At 49.2% G+C, this 20,757-nt stretch overlaps 9 protein-coding genes and 1 non-coding gene across 10 annotated transcripts; 5 read left to right on the top strand and 5 right to left on the bottom strand.

Annotated features, from left to right (window-relative positions):
- Nucleotides 1–412: 412 nt before the first annotated feature.
- EURHEDRAFT_414816 (uncharacterized protein) lies at nucleotides 413–1,796 on the bottom strand. The gene is made up of 4 exons (XM_040782535.1): nucleotides 1,567–1,796; nucleotides 1,409–1,513; nucleotides 982–1,355; nucleotides 413–931 (listed from the first exon to the last, which is right to left on the bottom strand). The coding sequence occupies exons 1-4, from the start codon at nucleotides 1,738–1,740 to the stop codon at nucleotides 523–525; spliced, it is 1,062 nt and encodes a 353-aa protein (XP_040636554.1). The 5' UTR covers nucleotides 1,741–1,796; the 3' UTR covers nucleotides 413–522.
- A 539-nt stretch (nucleotides 1,797–2,335) lies between these two features.
- On the top strand, nucleotides 2,336–4,398 carry EURHEDRAFT_517173 (GMC family oxidoreductase; the record flags this gene model as incomplete). The annotated part of the gene is made up of 3 exons (XM_040786539.1): nucleotides 2,336–2,542; nucleotides 2,598–4,190; nucleotides 4,381–4,398. 3 exons carry the CDS (start codon nucleotides 2,336–2,338, stop codon nucleotides 4,396–4,398), a joined length of 1,818 nt encoding a protein of 605 aa, XP_040636555.1.
- Nucleotides 4,399–4,722: 324 nt separating this feature from the next.
- EURHEDRAFT_517174 (glycoside hydrolase family 76 protein) lies at nucleotides 4,723–6,113 on the top strand (the record flags this gene model as incomplete). The annotated part of the gene is made up of 2 exons (XM_040786540.1): nucleotides 4,723–4,789; nucleotides 4,843–6,113. The coding sequence occupies 2 exons, from the start codon at nucleotides 4,723–4,725 to the stop codon at nucleotides 6,111–6,113; spliced, it is 1,338 nt and encodes a 445-aa protein (XP_040636556.1).
- Nucleotides 6,114–6,394: 281 nt separating this feature from the next.
- On the top strand, nucleotides 6,395–7,513 carry EURHEDRAFT_517175 (zinc-dependent alcohol dehydrogenase; the record flags this gene model as incomplete). The annotated part of the gene is made up of 1 exon (XM_040786541.1): nucleotides 6,395–7,513. The coding sequence occupies one exon, from the start codon at nucleotides 6,395–6,397 to the stop codon at nucleotides 7,511–7,513; it is 1,119 nt and encodes a 372-aa protein (XP_040636557.1).
- A 1,743-nt stretch (nucleotides 7,514–9,256) lies between these two features.
- Nucleotides 9,257–9,328, bottom strand: EURHEDRAFT_t130. Its single transcript has one exon. It is a non-coding gene; the product is annotated as a tRNA-Ala (tRNA).
- A 52-nt stretch (nucleotides 9,329–9,380) lies between these two features.
- EURHEDRAFT_404689 (isoflavone reductase family protein) lies at nucleotides 9,381–10,310 on the bottom strand (the record flags this gene model as incomplete). The annotated part of the gene is made up of 1 exon (XM_040780330.1): nucleotides 9,381–10,310. One exon carries the CDS (start codon nucleotides 10,308–10,310, stop codon nucleotides 9,381–9,383), a length of 930 nt encoding a protein of 309 aa, XP_040636558.1.
- Nucleotides 10,311–10,503: 193 nt separating this feature from the next.
- Nucleotides 10,504–12,300, bottom strand: EURHEDRAFT_169380 (magnesium transporter CorA family protein). Its single transcript, XM_040777836.1, has 2 exons — nucleotides 11,328–12,300; nucleotides 10,504–11,277 (listed from the first exon to the last, which is right to left on the bottom strand). Exons 1-2 carry the CDS (start codon nucleotides 12,029–12,031, stop codon nucleotides 10,698–10,700), a joined length of 1,284 nt encoding a protein of 427 aa, XP_040636559.1. The 5' UTR covers nucleotides 12,032–12,300; the 3' UTR covers nucleotides 10,504–10,697.
- Nucleotides 12,177–13,994, top strand: EURHEDRAFT_532557 (putative MFS pantothenate transporter; the record flags this gene model as incomplete). The annotated part of the gene is made up of 2 exons (XM_040787224.1): nucleotides 12,177–13,128; nucleotides 13,176–13,994. The coding sequence occupies exons 1-2, from the start codon at nucleotides 12,571–12,573 to the stop codon at nucleotides 13,992–13,994; spliced, it is 1,377 nt and encodes a 458-aa protein (XP_040636560.1). The 5' UTR covers nucleotides 12,177–12,570.
- Nucleotides 13,995–14,101: 107 nt separating this feature from the next.
- Nucleotides 14,102–15,021, top strand: EURHEDRAFT_461310 (NAD(P)-binding protein; the record flags this gene model as incomplete). The annotated part of the gene is made up of 4 exons (XM_040784710.1): nucleotides 14,102–14,412; nucleotides 14,468–14,575; nucleotides 14,628–14,784; nucleotides 14,836–15,021. The coding sequence occupies 4 exons, from the start codon at nucleotides 14,102–14,104 to the stop codon at nucleotides 15,019–15,021; spliced, it is 762 nt and encodes a 253-aa protein (XP_040636561.1).
- A 736-nt stretch (nucleotides 15,022–15,757) lies between these two features.
- EURHEDRAFT_169473 (NACHT and WD domain protein) lies at nucleotides 15,758–20,679 on the bottom strand. Its single transcript, XM_040777837.1, has 5 exons — nucleotides 20,044–20,679; nucleotides 19,855–19,905; nucleotides 19,510–19,791; nucleotides 16,169–19,451; nucleotides 15,758–16,073 (listed from the first exon to the last, which is right to left on the bottom strand). Exons 1-5 carry the CDS (start codon nucleotides 20,434–20,436, stop codon nucleotides 15,988–15,990), a joined length of 4,095 nt encoding a protein of 1,364 aa, XP_040636562.1. The 5' UTR covers nucleotides 20,437–20,679; the 3' UTR covers nucleotides 15,758–15,987.
- Between the last annotated feature and the right edge of the window lie 78 nt (nucleotides 20,680–20,757).

The following is a 20,757-nucleotide window of genomic DNA, read 5'->3' on the forward strand; positions in this document are numbered from 1 at the left end:
TGTACGATGGCATGTTAGGCAATACATTAATCTATGGAAGCATGCACCATTCCTCAATAGGATCTACTATATTAAAAGACAACCCTCCTATAAATGTATGCAGATCTATTCTACATATCGCAATCCGATATTACTGACCTCTGTTCGACTAGTTACTAATTCCGCATCCCAACCGGTACTGCTTGGAGTTGGGGGGGTTGAAGGTTCAGGCGACGCTTTATACGGCAGGCCTTTTTTTCATTTATTTATTATAATTTTCCTTAAAGGTTATATGAGAAGACTAGAAAGGCAGCTAGATTGCGCGATATTTAGTGGCCGTTGCATGTTAGGCCTCATATCGAAGGTCCTGGTTGGGATTACTTCCTGCTACTGATCCTGTGAACTAAACTGATGTTACTAATTTGGGAGTTTCCAGGATTTGTACATGCAAATATTATTAGGATTTAATTGTCATAATCGATAAAATAACGGTTTTTAAGTGGATAAAGACTCTATAAACAAATGAAACAGGGTATAAAACTTTTAATACTCAATCACACTCCGCGGTAAATGTGTCGCGGAATGTCCCTCCTGTAAGCCTCCATTTAACGACAGCTCATCACCGCCACGGCTCCATTTCCCTGGCCCATCCTGTAGTTGCGTCAGGGGCATCTCTCCATCCAGATCGTCGGCCATCCGCCGTTTGTGGAAGTTCAGACTTGACCCGACAGATGGCCCTGTCTCCGACGTATAGTCTGCGTCACGGAATGAGCTAAATAGATTCGGGAAGAACGCTTTTAGGACCGGTCGTATCATGGGTATACAGGCGTTGGTCACGGCCAAGGCGGGTTCGGCCACACTCCAGAATGCAGCCCAGATCATGGAGTATGGGAGATCGGTGAAGTCAACGGTGGTGAGGACATGGATGCGGATTATGGTGATTGCCGAGATGCTGTTTCGTTAGACTAGGCGCGGTGTGGAGTAAAAAGGGAGAGAACGTACAAGAATCCCAGACCAAATATTATATACAATCCCAGCTTCGTTGCCGGAGACATTTGCAGTTTCCGAATGAAATGCACTGGAAGCAGCATGACCATCAGATCAGTCACCAGGTTGAAAGCGCCAATGGTGGAAAAGGCGACGTTCTGACTAGCGCAATGCCCCTCGAGAGTCGGATCCCAGTTCTTCGCAAATGGCTGGCAGATTAGAAATATCTGCAGCATACTCCCGAGCCAATATGATAAGGCGCATCCCATGCAGATCCAGGCGGCCAGCCTGAAAGCTTCCGTAACAAATATGCGCAGATAGAAGAAGAGGTAAGACAGTTTCGCGAGAACCATGGCGTTATAGTAGACGATTTGGTAGACGATGAGCATCTGTTGGTCAGCGGAAATCCTATATCCCACTTTGTCTCTTTCCGGTAGCTAACCTTGAGCATGAGAATGGTGTTTTGCATCGGCATATCCGACATATGTTCACGCATCCCGACTCGAGCGTAGTGAAAATGCATAGCCAACATCCCATATGTGTGCAGCTATTCAGTCAGTAAATGGCCCGAACGAGCTCGGTAGTGGCATAACTGCATACCAACGATAAAACACAGCACACATCATCCCACCAAATTTGACTCTTCCGGATCCTGCGCGAGATAAACCGCATCACCACCATCGCCGTTGCCAGCACGGCCAGCACCGTATTGGCGATGAGCTGATCGCGCACAATCGCATTTTGAAAAATATTGTACAGCTGAGGTGCGGCCATTTTCTGGCCAAGATGCCGGGATGTAGGAGCAAATCCTCATGTATTCATATTTTTTTAGTTTGCTTCCAATGCAGTCTCGACCGACCGGCTCGGGGGTATATAAGCCGCGACAAATGGGGATGCACCGTGCGTCCCGGGACAAGTTCCCGTATCTGACAGCTGCCTCCTGCAACGGCTTTTGTGGGTCGAGACGCTTCTGAATGGCCCGGGTGTATCAATGCTTCTAGCCCGGTTCAGTCCGTTCCTGGCTGGTGCGGCGCCGGTGTGTCGCTTAGACGCGACTTTATTATTAGGGGCTGTACTTTGTTATAGGGTAAGTTTTCGATTTTCCTATGTCCAGTTTCTCGGTTGGCGTAACGTAATCGGACACCGAGCGGAATGCAGATGAAAACCACTGGATCTGCCATAATTGCGCCCATTTAGGGGTCCAGTTAGTGGGACGTGTAGGGGAGACTAATTCATGTTCCGCTCGGTGTCCTGTTGAACTCAGCATCCGATTACGTTACCATTTTTCTATTCTTTAAATTGGCAGTTGTCTCATGTCAATTGCTTTGTTTCGCTTGTTTGGTGTTTGACTTGACTGTGAAGCACTGCAATGTCTGAATACGACTTCATTATCATCGGCGCTGGCGTTGGCGGTCTTGTTCTAGCCTCACGTCTAAGCGAGGATGCAGACCACTCCGTTCTCGTGCTCGAAGCCGGTCCCAATCGCATGGGAGATGCTCGCATTGAAACCCCGGGCCTGCTTGGGACCTTGTACGGTGACCCAGAGATAGACTGGGACTATATGAGTGAACCTCAGGTACACATTGCGCCCAAAGATCCAGCTTTTCCATGGATGGCAACTGACAGAATAGATCCATGTGAACAACAGACAAATCGGTCAACCCCGAGGTCGCGTCGTCGGGGGCTCCTCCGCAATAAACTTCGGCGCCATCATGTATCCATCACGATCCAACTTTACGGCCTGGACTCAGTTGGGAAACGAAGGCTGGGGACCAGACGAGATGGCACCATACCTGCGCAAGTTCCACACCTACACACGGCCAAGCGACACGACCTCCTCTCTCCTGGGGATCGACGAATACATGAAGACTGAGGCGCAAGGTGTTGATGGTCCGGTGCCAGTGACTTTGCCCGATGTGTACAGTGAGTTCAATCAGGCCTGGAACGAAACATTTCACGAGCTGGGATGGAAGGCCAGTGGGGATCCAATTGCTGGAGATAACATCGGGGCGTTTACCAACCCGCTGACGGTGGATCGTAATGGGCGACGAGGATACGCGACAGCGTATTATACACCCCAGGTTGCGCAACGGCCAAACCTGCATCTGCAAGCCGAGACATTGGTGGAAAAGATCCTCTTTGATCAGTCGGGGGAGACGCCTAGAGCAACTGGTGTCCAGATCCGTACCAAGGACGGCAGCGCGTGTATCACTGCTCGGCGCGAAGTCATCCTGTCGGCTGGAAGTCTGAATTCGCCCCAGATACTGGAGTTGTCGGGCATTGGACAGGCAGATCGGCTTCAAAAGCAGGATATTCCGGTCGTTGTTGACCGTCCCGGTGTGGGAGAAAATCTGCAAGATCATGCATTGTCGGCACTCAGTTTTCAGGTAGCCGACGGACAGGTTTCTGGCGATGTGTTACGCGATCCAAACGTCGCACAGGCACTGCTCAAGCTATATGAAGACACGCACAGCGGACCCATGGCCGGCATGCCGATGAGCATGGCCTACTTGCCGTCCGTGGACAACAACGGCGCATTGTCCACGGAAGCTGTACAGAAATTGGTGCAAAGTCATCAGGACCAAAACACTTCCCCGGCGCTGCAAGGACAATACGACATTCTACAGAAGAAGCTACTTGACCACAAAACCTCAGACGTGCAGTATATGTACCTTCCTGTTCAATTACACATGAAACCCGGCGCGACGACCGTGCCAGACGTCCTGGCCAAGAACCTACCGGAGAATTACATCAGCATCCTCGCCCTCCACAACAACCCTTTCTCGCGGGGCTCTGTGCATATCAGGTCCTCCCGGATCGAGGACAAACCGATTTACGATCCAAACTACCTCTCACATCCGCTCGATCTGGAGCTGATGGCGCGCCAAATGCAGTACCTCGATCGTATCGTGCAGACGGGGCCATTCGCCTCTTTAATCAAGGCTAGTGTCCGAATCCCAGCACACGCGGTTGATTTGAGTGATCTCAACGCCGCAAAGGAAGTGGTCAAGGAGCGATTGTTCACCTGTTTCCATCCATCGGGGTCGTGTGCTATGATGCCCGCTGACAAGGGAGGTGTTGTGGATAACCGTCTGAGGGTCCACGGAACAAGTAACCTGCGTGTGGTTGACGCTAGTGTCTTTCCTCTGGAGCCATCCGGGAATATTCAAGCGACAACCTATGCATTGGCCGAAAGGGCGGCTGATTTAATCAAAGAGGATCATGTCGAGGCTGCTGCAGGGCGTTCTATAATCTCTGCATTCCTTCCGTCATGCATCGTTAGTTAATAACTTAATGTCGGGGTGCGTCTAGGGATACCAAGACAGGGAGGAACTCTCAGGTAATCATGTCCATTTGCCTTTGTTGTTATGTTACTTTGCTGTTATTTTGTTCCACGTAATACATCTACAATAGTCATTGCAGTCTTCATAAATGAGTTATGTCGAGGTTACAACTACAACTGCAACATTGCAACACAAAACCATGGGTGAGCGCGTAATGGTCGGTCAGTATACAGCGGTCCCAGACAAACAGATTGTCAGATTTCAGGCACGTTGCACTGATCCAGAAATGATCCAGGGAATGTCGCGCGTTGCCCTGCCAGGGACATTCTTGCATGGAATGTTGACGTTGAGATCTCCCCATCCCACCTCACAACATAGACTGTCTTTCACTCGTACTCATTAGATCTTGATTCTCATTCTGTTTTGTCCATTTGTTCTGTTTCAATAGTGTTATTGTTAGTTCAGGATAGTCATGCGCATATCATGGCTTCTTCTTCTCTCGACCGCGGCGGCGGTCGAACTGGACGTGGATGATCCAGGTATGTTCAAACATGGCGCAAAAGAAAAGAAGAGAAAGAAACTAACTGAACAGATTCGATCAAATCGGTCTCCAGGCAAGTCGCGACGAATATGCTCTCATACTATACCGGTATGAACCCTGGCGACAATCCGGGAAACCTCCCGGACCCGTACTACTGGTGGGAAGCCGGCGCGATGTTCGCATCGCTAGTCGATTATTGGTTCTATACCGGCGATGACACCTGGAACGATATCACAACGCAGGCTATTCTCTGGCAAGCTGGAGGCGAGGGGACATTCATGCCTGAGAACCAGACACGGACCGAAGGGAACGATGACCAGAGTTTTTGGGCCTTTGCGGCCATGTCCGCCGCGGAGCGCAACTATCCCAATCCACCGGACGACAAACCTGGGTGGTTGGCTATGGCGCAGGCTGTTTTCAATACCCAGGCAGCTCGTTGGGACACAGGGAGTTGCTCCGGAGGGCTAAAATGGCAAATATTCACTTTCAACAACGGGTACGATTATAAAAACACAATCTCAAACGGATGCTTCTTCAACCTGGCCGCGCGTTTAGCCAAATACACCGGCAATCAAACGTATGCCGACTGGGCGGACCGCATCTGGGACTGGACCAAGAGCGTTGGTTTCATGACGGACGAATATCAGTTCTGGGACGGGGCTGATGATCGACAAAACTGTTCGGAATTCAACCGCATTGAGTGGACGTACAATTCGGGGGTGTATCTCTTAGGCGCAGCGACAATGTTCAATTTCACCGAAGGTGATCCCGTCTGGAAAGAACGAACACAGAATATCCTCAACGCTACAACGGCCGCCTTCTTCACCGATTCGGTCATGTACGAGCGCGCCTGCGAGCCGGTCGACACTTGTCAGGTTGACCAGCGCGGTTTCAAAGGTTACACGGCGCGCTGGATGGCCTCTTCGACTCAGATGGCTCCCTTCACATATGATCATGTAATGCCTCTTCTGCGTGCATCCGCTGAAGCAGCTGCGGAAACCTGCACCGGTGGAGATGACGGTCTAGCCTGTGGGCAGAAGTGGGTAACCAGGAAATGGGAGGGTGAGGAAGATGTTGGACTGCAAATGGCAGCGCTCGAAGTCATTCAGTCGAATCTGATCAGTCGTGTTGATCCCCCGGTGACCGACGAGCACGGTGGAACCAGTAAAGGCAACCCCGGTGGTGGGTCAACGCCACCAGAACCGAAGCCTTCTAGTTTGACGATGGATATCACGACGAAGGACAGAGCCGGGGCGGGCGTGCTTACCGGGATGGTGGCTTTAATAGTGATCGGTTCGACAGGATGGCTTGTCTGGGATTAACTGTTTCGTTGTCTTTGTTAATACGTTGAATAATGCTCTTTCAGCTTTGTATAGACCAGAGAATGGTATAGACTCAAATATCCGCAACGGGAGACACTCCGAGGTATAGCCGCCCCGCAAGTTCTTGTCCTGCAGTAGTTCCGGATATACGGTCCAAGTCTCAACAATATGAACAAGGAAAATGAGGGGAAGCGGACTGATTCCGCGTAGAGATCGGTATAAATAAGTCCGACTTCTTTGCCTATCGCCGTCATATCTGCAGATTTCGGTATCCCGACAAAATGGTCGCGACAACCAACACCAAGCCTTCTCCATCGCATACTATCCCAGTAGTAGTTCCTACGCACTGCAAGGCCGGTGTCGTGATTAATGAAGGGCCTAATTTCGAAGTCCGTGTCGAAACTGTCCCCGTTCCGACCCCCGGCCCTGATGAGATCCTTATTCGCCTCAATGCCACCGGTCTTTGCTCCTCTGATGTGCACTTGATGGCGGCTGATCTGGGTACCCCACCAATGTCAGCATTTGGCGTCCGCTCCCCGGGTCATGAAGGCGCTGGTGTCGTCGTCCAGGTTGGCGCCAACGTCAAGACCTTCCGAGTCGGTGATCGCGCCGGTATCAAGCCCATCCTTGACACCTGCAACAACTGCGACCTCTGCTGGGACGATAAAGAAACATACTGCCCTGGTGCAGTTCTAACCGGTCTGGCTGCTGCCGGGACGTACCAACAGTTTATCGTCTCACCCGCACGATACGCCTCTCCTATCCCAGACGGTGTCCCTGACGAAGTAGCCGCCCCCATCATGTGCAGCGCTAGTACCGTATACCGGTCCCTGCGCGAGTCGGGTCTCAGTCCAGGCAATTGGGCCGTGTTCCCCGGTGGTGGTGGAGGCGTGGGGATCCAAGGCGTGCAGATGGCCAAGGCGATGGGCATCCGGCCAATCGTGGTGGACACAGGCTCAGCGAAGCGGACGCTGGCATTGGAGATGGGAGCAGAGGCATTTATCGACTTCCGCGAAACGAGTGACCCCGCAAAGGCAGTTATCAATGTGGCTGACCGCGTCGGGGCCCATGGTGTCTTCGTAACTGCGCCAGCAGCTTATAAGACAGCCGTGTCATATATAGGTACACGCGTTGGGGCGATAGTAATGTGCATTGGACTGGCACCGACGGGCACAATCTTCATCGGAGAGGACCCAAACACGTTCGTCTTCCGCAACCTGACAGTCAAAGGCACGCTGGTTGGGAGTCGTCGCGACACGGCGGCCGCGTTGGATTTTGCTCGACGGGGAATGTTGAAGACAATTTGCGAGGTATATCCATTAGATCGGTTGCCAGAGGCTGTGGAAAGACTGCGAAAAGGAGAAGTAGCTGGACGGATTGTGGTGGACTTCAACAGTTGAACTGATGGGGCGGTGCTGTTAGCGAGCAGTAGCTAGGCGGTATCTTCTTAAATGGAAGTTACTTATACTCTACAACCGCTTTGCGCACTCATAGCACATCATACCTGCAATATCCAGGCTGTCAATAGCTTGTCCACAGTGCAAAGGTGTTCTTACTCGGCAATAGATACCCTCGCTGGGTAACAGGTACCGTGCTCGGATTCATGACCAAAAGAAGGCGATCATCTGAACTACTTGGCCACCGCATGAGATGCAACGATCATCTTTGTTCGCGGTTTCTTGAAGCTGAGAAATGGGCGAGAAGATGATGAGGAAGTACAACGACTCACCCGACTGAAGAAGACAATCATTAAATACAACTACAGCTCTGGCAACAAGAGCACCAACACCAGCAACGCCAAATCCTCCCCCGATATATTACGGCATCATAGAGGATATGGACGCCATCGGCATTCTTTATCATCTGTATGATATGCAATCGCTGATTCGGGTTCTGGGGAGGGTCGCAAACGCCCTCAAACGCATTGCACAGAATGGTGAACGACAGTAGGCGTCACAGAAGGACGAACTATACTGAGGTCTATTTGGCAGTGTCTTTTTGCTTGGGTATGTTTTTTTTTTTTTGGTCTTCTTTGGTTCTGGTCTACTGTCTCAGTTTTGAGATCCTATTATCAAGCCATTGGATTAGGCAGGCGCTTATGCCCTCTTTCGTGTTATCTTTGCCCACCAAGCTCGTAGAGCTCAATTATAGACGCAACTCGTGACTCTTTGCTGATAAAGCTTCACGTATTCCAAGTGACTTACAGAGTATCAATGATAGAAATCTTTGTAGGCATATATCCCCCTTGTGCTCAAGCAGAATGCCTACTTTTCTTGCAGTTATACAGGATGTTCCAAATGGATCATTCCTTTATGCGATGAGCTATACCGCCTGTAATCCAGCTCACTACATCAATTTATCACTTTTCCTTTCCCTAGCCCACCAATTGTGTAGCCTCTAATATCGTACATTCCTATGCCCCGTCTTTTTTCTATATATATTTCCGGCAACGTGATGTATCTCGCTGCTTCTCGGATATATACAATATAGCCAAAATCGCAAGTAAATAAGCTGCTCTCTTTTTAGTTTCTCTTCGTTCGCAGAGCTGATTATTACCAGTGAATTCACTGCAGCTGTCAAGGTAACCGCCACCTATATTCCCCGTCTCAATGTAATGTGCCGGCCTTTTTGAACTTTTCACTGATCTGTCTAAAATAAGCTTGCTCGAATTAGGACCCTGTCTTGCATATTCTCAAGCATAAATGGTGAACCTGATAGTGCAGATCACAAGAGCATGCTTATGCCTATAACAGATCAGCAGGAGAGACACAGCTGGTGTGGGAGCAAGTCCGACCCTTTCTTAGGGTTTTGAATACCCGCCTCAAAAGATATTTCAGTTGTGGACGACCTCTTCCAAAGATATTTCCATTATCTTCAGCTGCTACGTTGCCTTCTTTCTTCGCTCATAATGGCACCAAAACACAGTGAATATTGTGGCTGAATCAGGGCCGGTGTCCCTTCGCGAAAACTCCTTCCACGGTTCTTTTTCGAGGCGAGAATAGAATAGATAATTGTGCCAGTAGGTATGACGGAGCTGGCCATTATAGCCCCTAATAATTCTTACCTCTCCCATCAAGAGGGTTTTAATTTTATTTTCAACCTATTCGTTATTTGTCTGCGCAAAAAGAAAATGCAAAAAAAAATGGACTCGCGGGGAATCGAACCCCGGACCACCCCCATGCTAAGGGGGTATTATACCACTAAACCACAAGCCCATTTGTTGACGTAAATGGTTATTCTTGAGGTTTATTACTTAAAACCTATACATCAAGACCACTCATAGTCTCCCCATGGTTTCCCTCCAGTCTCTTTCGCCAATTCCTCCAATCGCTTCCATTTCCACACGCTCTCGCCTGGATTAACACCCTCATTACTATTCCCCATTCCCTGCGTGGTATGCTCAATTTTTCTTTCGCCCATCAGGAACCGCAGGAATTTCGCCGGATCGGTAGACGAGGTATCCTTTGTCGTTTCGGCCTTATACTCGTTCAGGCCGACCTCACTCACTTCGATCTTCCCAGCACCAGCCTGTTCCATTATCTGGGCAACCTCTGCGATACTCCGCGTATCACCACCGATATGCACCTTCCCCGGGATCTGGTCAGGAGGCTTCGCGGCCAATTGTGCAACTGATCTCCCCACGTCATCCAACGCCGTGAACGACACAGGACTCTTCGAAGATCCAACGCCCTCATACTTCCCATACTTGGTGTTCAGACCAAACCACGGCCCGATACTATCCTCCAGGAACAAACCACAAAATACCCGGCACACCTTCACGTTAGGAACAATCTCTCGCGCCAGGGCATCATGCTTCTTCTTCCTGTCCCACTCTCCGTGCGGAAAGTCATGCACATAGTGATCGACCCCAAACTCTGACGGAAAATACAGTCGAACGTCAGATCCGGGGAGAGCGCGGAGGAGTTTCTCTTTAAAGTCGTGGCCGGTTGCGCCGACAGCGTTGACGAGGATGTGCACGCCGTCCAACGCGGACTTGGGATTTTTTTCATCGTATTGTCGGAATACCACCTTGTTGTGGGACTTATACTTTGCCAATGGGGACGAGCTGCCTTGTTCGCTTCGCGAGAGGAAAATAATTCGGGAAAAGGCATCTTGGAACGGGGGGGAAAGGAAAGCGGCCGCGATATGCTGGCCTAGATGGCCGGCAGCTCCAGCGATTGCGACGGAGAGTGCCATTGCAATTCTGTAATAGATTTTAGTGGGAAGTCTCTTCTACTGTGTTTAGGCTACAATGGCTCCAAAGCAACTTATATACAACATGGCAGCATTTGGAATGTTTGATTCAGAGCTAAACATGACGCAATTCCCCGCTGATGAGCATGTTTGTGGTGTTTGCATTATTTGCACGTTGTTATCGGCTGTGTATACGGCAGTTCAATGGCACTGCTGCAGTGGCAATGAATAATAAGCTGGAAGGAAGATGCCTGGTAGAGTAATGTCGGACTTGGTTGTGGGGGTGCGCTGTGGAATACCCGGAATATATATGCGGTTCGCGGACTATGGGAACCACGAAGATATATTCATTTCGTGAGAACGTACTATTAATAACAAGATTATGTACGATTATATCCATCGTCTTAGCTTCGCGAGTGCCAAACATACAATCACCACAGCAGCCAGTCCTCCAATAATCCCAAACCACCAAGCCACCCCCGACACTTCCTGCCCCGGAACCTCCACGTTCATGCCAAACGAGCTGATGAGCGCCTGCATCGGCACGAACATGGTCCCCAGAACTGTAAGCTTGCTCAGCGTGTCCAGAGTTGTGTTGCGCGTGCGGTTGTTGTCCATGGACAACTGTTCCACATACTTCATTTGCGATCCGGACAGCATTTGTTCAGAGTGGGCCAGATTGGACATCATCGTTAGGACGTGATCCTGGATATCACTGAGATATACCACGACTTCGCATGAAGGCGTGATGAAGCAGCGTTCGTCGCAGCGCCGCGCGAAACTCTTGATCACATCGGTCTTGTCAGTCAGGAGACGGCGGATGCGGATAATCTCCTTGCGACACTTGTAGATCTGTTGCAGCACCAGACTGATATCGTCTGGGCGTGTTATGGCAAAGCTGTCGTCCATGGTCTCAATGCCTTGTTGGACCTTGCGAATAGACGGACCGAATCCGTCCACGATATCATCACTTTCTTGTCAGTCTCAGTCCGTTTCAGTCGGCAGAGTAGAAAAACCTACATAAGTGCATAACATATCCAGTCACTGGTCAACGCCAGGTGACTCTTGTGCTCCATTATGCGACTGCGCACATTTGCCGCATGTGGACTAGGTCCAAAAGTGACACTGATAATGCCACCCCGGAAGACGAGGGCATACTGGTTTAGAATCGACCAACTCGTCCCTCCGACTCTGCGGTTCGGATGGGACGACCGTAGTGAAACAAAATAGTAGTGGCCAAACAGCTCAATTTTTTCTCGTGTCTCCTGTACTCCGATATCCTCAGTCGTCAATGGATGGATCCCGAAGACTTTGGAGAGCCATTCAATATCTTCCATGGACGGCGCAATGGCATTTATCCACCACACATCCCCAGCCTCTCCATTTTCCAACAGGTCGCTCACTGACTGATGCGTTGTAGCCAAAGAATTCAAATCGGACGCATGAATGGCATATTCCAGCCCGGGGGAGTAGAAACTGAACTGTGTCGTCGGTCGATCGGGCGAATCGTCAGGGGCATCCGGGCCCCGATGGCGTTGGTCGTCCGGGGAAGGGATACTGTGCTGCGAATTTGACTTCCAAAACCGCAAATCATTCTGACCGTCTATGTGAGTGCTCTTTTCGGACCAGATCGATCGCACATCATCGTTACTATCGTTGTTGGCGTTGATCCCTCGGTCAGCGAAGGCCCGCGGGCTCGCGGCGCTCAAGTCCGACGCTCCCATACTGTTGGGAGAGACAACCACTGGATTCCGGCAACTGCAGACATAGATAGGGACGAGAGCATACAAACAGAAGGCATCCTGATCCCGAGTCAGTCAGTCAGTCTCTTGTCGTTTGAGGCTGTGAAATGCAAGTTTTCTGCTGGTGACGTGGGTGTGAAAATTGAGAGAAGCAGGCGGTGGTGTATGGCAGAAAAGTTTGGATGAACCGAGGTCGCCGAAAGTCAGTCTCATTACTTTGTTGCATAGAACAGACAGCCAACACGGCAAATTATTCCCACCATGAGGCATTCAAGGATCTCTGGATAGCATCGGAAAGACTGTTTGGGCATTTAATGCGCGCTTTACGGTAATATCAACCGGAATACTACGTTATCCGACCAATCCCAACAGACTATGAAGCCATCCAAACCGACAGCGATAAGAAAGAAGACGCGAAGATCTTTCCCGGTGCTTAACTGACCCCCGCTGAGTTTATACTGAAAACAATTACTCTATAATCCGGGTGATTGCATCTCTCTATCATCTTCGTGGGCAGCAACATGGGATGCTTCGCAACCCTATCACCCGAGCGCCGGCTACTATGGAAGATCGACTTCTTTATTCTCTCCTTCTGCTGTGTCACTTACTTCTTTAATTACCTCGATCGCTCCAATTTGACCAATGCGTATGTGTCTGGCATGCAGGAGGAGCTCGCCTTTCACGGCAACCAGCTCAATGTCATCAACACTGTCTTTACCGTCGGTTACATTATCGGTCAGATCCCGTCCAATCTGGCAGTGACTTACGTCCGGCCGCGCTACTTCTTTCCGGCCATGGTTCTTTTCTGGGGTGGGCTTACGATGATCACGGCCGCGGTGCATAATCCTCAGGGTATCATGGCGATCCGGTTCTTTTTAGGCGTGGCGGAAGCTAGTACGTTTTCTGGAACGCATTATATCCTGGGATCATGGTATACAGAACGTGAATTGGGGAAACGAAGTGGCATCTTTACGGCCTCGGGATTAGCGGGGACGATGTTTGGGGGGTTTATCCAGACTGGCATACATTCGTCGCTGGATGGTGCGTCGGGAATGTCGGGATGGAGATGGTTATTTGTCGTAAGTTATCTTGTATTACATTGTGTGCACTGAGATTTACAATCTAGATCGATGGTCTCATCACGTTGCCAATCGCGATCTACGGCTTATTCCTGTTTCCCGATACCCCGGCCACGACGCGAGCCCCGTATCTGACAGAATCGGAACGCAATTTGGCTATCTCTCGCCTGCCTGAAGTCAATGCCGATAAAGCCCCGCTGGATCTCATGTTCATCAAACGGCTCTTTACTACCTGGTACTGGTGGGGGTTCGTGATTCTTTGGGTCATTGCGGGAGAAACCGAATCATTTTCCAGTAATACTTTACTAGCTCTGTACATGAAGGCGCATCCGACAATTCATTACTCGGTCGCTCAATTGAACAACTACCCTACTGGCGTTCCGGCGGTTGGCATCATATCGACCCTGTTCTGGTCCTGGTTGACGGATATCCTACGCGGAAAGCGGTATATGGTTGGCTATTTCATCGGAATCACCGGCATCGTGACCTCGGTCTTGATCTTGACCCGTTTTAACTCGACTGCGACCGTTTTCGGGGCATACTACTGGGCGGGAGCGGTGTACGCTTGCCAAGCCACATTCTTTGCATGGTGCAACGATGCCATGCGATTGCAGGATGCACGACAACGGTCTGTAGTTATTGCCAGCATGAACCTGGGGAATAATGCGGTCAATGCGTGGTGGAGCATTCTATTCTACTCCGCAGATCTGGCACCGCGCTTTACGCGGGGAATGTGGGCGATGGTGGGCTGTTCGGTCGCCTTGATTCTGTGGACCTCGGGAATCTGGTTCGTCTCTGCAAGAGAGGAACGGCAGCCCGTGCAAGAGGAACTAGATGCTGAGAGACAAGTAACGAAGCATTCATAGTACATAGTAGCTTGATACATACCCGCATAATCTGCATAATTTGTCAGCATACATCATCGCACTTCATCCCAACCTCATCTCAACCGTCCATCCACATCAACCCAACCATGGCCACATACCTCATTACCGGCTCCTCACGCGGGCTCGGACTAGCCCTAGTATCTCGCCTGGCCTCACTTCCATCCTCTGTTGTCGGTGCTGTTATTGCCACATCCCGCCAGGACAATTCGTCGCGTCTCCGGGACTTGGTTAACGGCTCTTCTGGCCGGGTCGGATTCGTACCTATGGATGTGACAGATACCAAAAGCCTACAGGAAGCGGTTGTAAATGTCAAAGATTATCTTTCTGGAAGAGGACTGGATGTTTTGATTAACAATGCGGGCGTGATGCCGGTTACTAAGGGTGGATTGGAAGCGATGTATTCATTCTTTAATCGAGTTTTCGATTCTATTAGACCTGTACTGATATTGTAGGGACAACCTAAACGATACATTCAATACGAATGTTACTGGTGCCCATCAAGTAACCACGGCATTTCTCCCTCTTTTGCGACAGGGAGACAGGAAGGTCGTTGCCAATATGTATACCTCCCGGCCTATCATCATTCTAGCTGAATAGATACTGATTGCACAGATCAACGACTCTGGGATCCATGAGCAAGTCGTCAACCTTCGAATCCATGCCCGTCCCAGCATACAAAATCACCAAAGCAGCATTGAACATGTTGACGGTGCAATACGCCCAGGCCTACGCCCAAGAAGGGTTCACCTTTCTATCCCTAAGCCCGGGCGTACGTTTCCTTTTATCCCCTCTTTTGAGTAACTGATAGCTGACTACGAAGTGGCTTCAAACGGACCTGGGTGGTTCTCGCGCGGACCTTCCCCCGGAAATAGGCGCGGAGGCGGTTGTTGATATGGTGCGGAATGCCACGACAGAGCAGAATGGGAAGTTTCTGAATATCCGTGTGCCTGGTTGGGAGGAGAATCCAGGGTTTAATCAGTATGATGGGAAGGAGGTGCCGTGGTAGTTGTTCTTGGTTACTGCAGAGGGAGGGCTCGAGAAATTCAGAGCCACATAGGCACAGATATAACATGCTGGATACTAGGTAGAAACCCGGACCTTAAGGTTGGTCTTGTGGGGTACTCATTTCTTGCGGGATATTTATTTGATTTCTGGGTGTGCATAGATTTTGATATCAATGGCGATGGATATTGCTATACATGAGGTGTTTTGGTATGGCATTGTTGGTATAAACGCCTACTTTGTTCGGCAATCCAAAAAGCTCATCTCATGAAGGGACATTTCCAAAATACCGCCGCATCTTGGTACATGCTATTGGACGATGTGTTGAATTGATGCAAGTATCATTCTCTTAGGCTAATATTGAACCTTTTAAAACGTGGGAGGTATGCAAGATATTGTTTTCCTTTTTAAAGAAATGACTCTCGGCATGATGTGGGTGGTGTTGGTTGAACTTGTCGGACCAAGTCTTGTGGATCCTCGATTTATTCCATATTGAAGTACAACTCGTCATTTCCCCCGGTGTTCAAACTAGAACTGCACATCGAGTGCGTTCCGGATGATGACAAGGTGTTCCGATTTTGGAATAAAAATGTCTTCGTCTGGTCCAACTTGGGCCAATTCCACACTTTCCGGTTTCAGCCAATCACTTGGCAAGAAAATATGCCGCTGTACGGGATGCTCTTCATTACGAGTGTTCACCCACGCCGAACAGATCCAGTTCTCCTTGCTGAGAAATAACAGACGCCCCCCTGCGAGCTGCTCCTGCCTCCCTTGGCTACTTTTCCCGGAGAGGAGCCCAAGAGGCATAGCAATGATATCACTGAGGCTTTCAATAAGCGGGATAGGACGAACCGCATCTCTAGAGTCCATTATTGCGCTATCCAAATCGGTCACAGAAATCAGAAGAAATTGCGAGTCACTTATAGATTCCTTAGTCTCGCGAGTTGTGACCAGAAGGATCATGGACGCGTCAGGAGAAACAAGAATCTTCTTGACCTTGCAGGTAGCCAGAGAAGGGTGTATTGTGACTGCAGATGGCTCGTTCTTCACGTAATCCAACAGCCCCAAAGAGAACGTCAGCTCTGAAATATAATTGTTGAGTGAGATGCCAGACACAACCTTGAGGTCATGCCATTGGCGTATCTCAATACCTTGAGAGCCAAATCCGACCAACAGGTTGTCCCTTGTCGGATGAGTGATCCAACAGCTGTGACTTCCTAGGTTATGGCGGCTAGCCGTCATAACCATCTCATCAAGATCCCAAGCTACGATGTTATCCTCAGTGACCACCAGAAAAGCCCTTGAAGATTTATTGAACAGGAGTTGTTCGGCGCTCGAATCCAAGCGGGAAGCGATCAATGTCTGGAACTGGAAAGTTTGCGGGTCGAAGAGCGTGACCAGAACACGGGCCGCAAGGTCAACAACTGCAAGGTATCGTCCATCATTGCTCCAGAGAAGGCGCTCAATTCGCATCTTGGTTGGCAGATTCAGGTCAATTTTCTTTCCCCCATGCAGCGAAGCAACAACACATCCATCTGTGTAACCAGTGCAATACGTTGATGACTGCATACTCGGTGCGAAAGCAGTAACAGATGGAAATTGTGAAGTCTGACTGGGAGCTTGCAATGGCAATGCTGGAGACCGTGATATATGTCGACCATCACTGCTGGCTATCGTCCTCGCCAGCAGCGATGGCTCCCAAACTGTGCAGTTGGTGCCATGAATATCGTAAATCATTCCACTGTTTGGTGCTACTGACAATGCAATGATGCTTTCGGAGCCTTGTATCTGATATAGGAGCGTTAGGTCGGATATGCGTCGAACCTTCATGATACCCATCCTATCACCAGTAACCAGGAACTCTGCTGTTGGATTGCAAGCCATCGTCGATGTTATGTCAGCACATGTCGCTTTTATCTCATTATGGGAAATGTCTAATACAAAGAGTGACCCATTTTGCTGCCGGGCTATGATTCGGTCAGATCGTGGGCTCCATTCCAGCTGCTTTAAGCCGGTTTGTGTGTTGACCTCTTCACCGAATCTACTAATACAAGCACAAGATAGAAGATCCCAAATCTCTATTGGATCGTTTGCGAACCCAATGGAAAGTAATATACCCTGGTTGTCAAAAGCAGCACAAGAGGGATTGATCCAGCGATTCCCGTGCTTGTCGTGTAAACGGAGATCGACAGACACCCAGTCCTGGGAACAACCATTTAGCGACCCTTTCCTGAGGATATAGTCGTCGCAGAAAGCGAGTAATGTTTGATCATCTCGTGTGAATGTAAGTGCAAGAACATTCGTATCGGGCGTGTTTGTGAACGAGTGGAGTAGGTGTCCGGTAGAGATATCCCATATCTTGGTTGTAATAGAGCCATATGTTACCAAGATGGTTGTGGAATGATTGAATCGAAGAGACGTTACACGTTCCTGATGTACCAGCTTTCGCATAGGACTGGTTCTGGACATATCATAGACGAGCACGAGGCCTTCTTGGGTTGAGGTGGAGACGGCGAAGTTTCTGTCTGTACTGACGACCTTTGATCCACGGCAAGCATGGTACAGTGTAAATGACATGGTATAGTTATCCCACTTATGGTCAGGGAACCCATCAATAGAAATCTTGGAACGCTTCCCGGTCTGTTTAGGGAACGACTTGGATGGGCAGAAGAGAGGAACCAGCTCGAAAATAACTGCTGGGTCGCTGAGAAGAGGGCCAGAGAAACGCTCGGAAATCATGTAAAGATCAATGGCACAAACTTCGAGGAACGAGATGGCTTCGGCATTGGGCCCATCTCTTCTTAGTTTGAGAATGAAACGATTGAGCGCGAGCGCTGCTCCGGTCAGATGCTGCAGTTCCTTCGCAGACGAAACCAAGAAAATCCATGCAAGAGTGCCGCATCCTTTGAAGAATTTCGTCATCATACTCAGTACTGATTCATTGCCATCACACTCTTCAAGATGGCGATACCAGAATCTCATTGCGTATCCCGGAAATCCGAGATCGCTAACTGGATATCTATGGTTACTTTCAATTGAGTCAAAACACTGAAGACAACTCATGAGAATGGAGCTCTGGGCGATGGTCATTTCAATACTGAGTACTGAATTCTGAGCCGAAATGAACTGGCGAGCGCTTCGGTGGACCAGCTTTACTCGAGATTCACTATCAATCGTAACGAATCGCCCGCAAACTCGAGTAATCACAAGTTCTAGGTCAATGAATTCCACCCCTATACACTGCATCCCATTGTGTATCTGGTCGATTGTAAGCGGATGAAAGGCGCATAGTAACCATGGCATTATGACTCGGGCGTCGTCTTGGTCGTCTTCGGTCCAGCGAGATTTCAACTCCATTTCCATTATTTGGTAGTAGGATGTTAGGCCTTGTTGAAACTCATTCATGATCCTGCGCAATTTCTCTTTCCTCCGACACCTTCTAATTTCTTGATACAGCAAATCGGCACATAGAAAGTTTCCGTTAGCAACAGAAAGGATTCTGTTTATAATCTCTTGTTTTAGATCATCAATACCCCGCATGCATTCAACTCGCTTCGTTACAACGAGTCGCAGGTCATTCCTTATGCCACCCTGTGAGCTCAGATTCATGGCCATGAATTCGAATTTCTCCCGCAGTTTGTTGAAGGGGTGGCTTGACGGAGACTTTTCACTCACGACCAGGATTCGTAGAGGGATCTTAGTGGCTGAGAGCTCTGTCAAAGCCAAAGTGAAAGATTCCAAATCCTGGCACTGGTCTATTCCATCGATAACCCAGTAGACTATATTTTCCATTTCTATGCTCAGGAGACATTCAACAAAAATCTCCCAAAATGGATACCAGGAAGAATGATCGAAGCGGACTATCCGCTGTGCAAACTGGACAAATGCTTGCCGGAAGGCAGGTGATTGCTGGGACAGCTGATTAGCCAACGACTTGAGTAGATCACCCGGAGACACAGACTCTCTCCCACCAGAAGGAACAGAGAAAAAGCATGAAGGATGGTTGGCGAGTGTTTTGAGTGTTTTGAGATGCTGTGCGATGAAATTTGACAGGACCGACTTCCCACATCCAGGTGGTCCATACATCAAGAGAACTGTGGGTTTCTTCCTCTGGTCACACTTCCACGATATCAAAGTTTTGTCCGAGAGGATCCATTGGCAAGACCCAGGAAGCCACGTCGAGAGAGTTTCGCTGTCATCCTGATCTAAAAACTCCACGTTTCCAAAGCAACGCCAGACAGAATTGCACAGTTGCTTGTTAAGAGCCAGTCTTCGTGTAGCATTGATGGTTAACTTTCTCAGAACATGCCGTAAGGCAATATAGTTTCCATCCTGACGACTGCGGTATTTGCAAATCATATGGTGGTTTGTATTCAACGGCACAATAATCTCTCCTGGACAGCCCAGGATTGCCGATTTCTTCTCGACCACCATCTGGAATTCTGTAAGCAACAGGTTTTGTATTTTTTTTTTTTGAGTAAGAGTGGTTTACCAGGGTTGTAAATGGAACTCCTCGCGTCTCACAGAAAGATACGATCGGGATTGTGGGAACATTTCGCTGGAAGTCCCTATCGATTTGGTTTAAGACGGGAGAATCAGACCGGAGCTCTGTGATATACGGTTTCGAGAAGAAACCAAGGCCCATTCTTTTGATCGTGTTATCTAACAGGTCGGCAACCCCAGAGCCATGATGGGGAGTGCCAAGGAAAATCATAGCGCAGGTCGATTGGATTAACGATTTATAGTGGATGTCCTTGATGCCATTGTTACAAGCCTGCGAGGATAATATAAGCATGTCGTCCAGTATTGTGAAAGCACTTCAAATGATTAAAAATACCTGCTCTGCAACAAGACCACCCATCGAATGAGCAACTATGATTATTGGTATCTACGTAAGCCAAATAGCAATTAGCTGTCTAATCAGGCATATGGATACATTGTCCCGGGGGAGACCAAGACTCCAGGATGGCTCGCAGAGGGATCTCCAGAGAGTCTCCAATGTCGAGCAGAGGGTATGTGTACGAACCTGGCCAAAGGTTGTCTGTCCCATGTCTTCATCGGCAGCGATCTTTATCCGAAAAAGCAGTTCCCGCGAAAAATCATCAATACAGGAGAAATTCTTTGTGAATGCCGGGAAGACGCTGGAGTCATATCCGTATGTTGAAATCCGCGCCTCGCTCAGACCCGGCTCGGAGTGAAGCCATTGTGGCCAGAAAAGATCCAAGTCTCTTCGGTAACTCCATGTATAATGACTACGCCCACCAAGGCCGTGGACGAAAATGATATCCACAATAGGTTTGCAGTGCTTTGGTTGATAGACAACCGTCAAGCCAGGTTGGTTTGCAGTATCCTTGGTTAGAGGAGGTAGTTCCGATTTAAGTGGCGCGGAGACTGTTTCCGCGCCTGATGACTGAGACATCGGAGACGATATCGACTAGGAACGAATAATGGTGAGGGAGAGAACAAAAAAGGGAGTAAGTATATGAACATGCGCTTGTAAACATTTATAGGACCTCCCAAGCTGTAGCGTGCTGGTATTGACCGAGAAAGCCCATGGGGGGGTGGGATTTCTCCCGAAAAATACCATCTTAGTGTCGCTATTTTGGGGTTTTTGCTAGAGCAAGCAATTCAGGAGATATTACTGGACAAGAGCAGATAGACGCAGCGTTCATTCAGACTACGCTGCGCTGCGCATTAGCGTCGGCGGCTAACGACCAGCACTATCACATTACACGAGCCA

Source organism: Aspergillus ruber (genome assembly GCF_000600275.1).
Source record: "Aspergillus ruber CBS 135680 unplaced genomic scaffold scaffold00024, whole genome shotgun sequence".
In the NCBI taxonomy this organism is placed as follows: domain Eukaryota; kingdom Fungi; phylum Ascomycota; class Eurotiomycetes; order Eurotiales; family Aspergillaceae; genus Aspergillus; species Aspergillus ruber.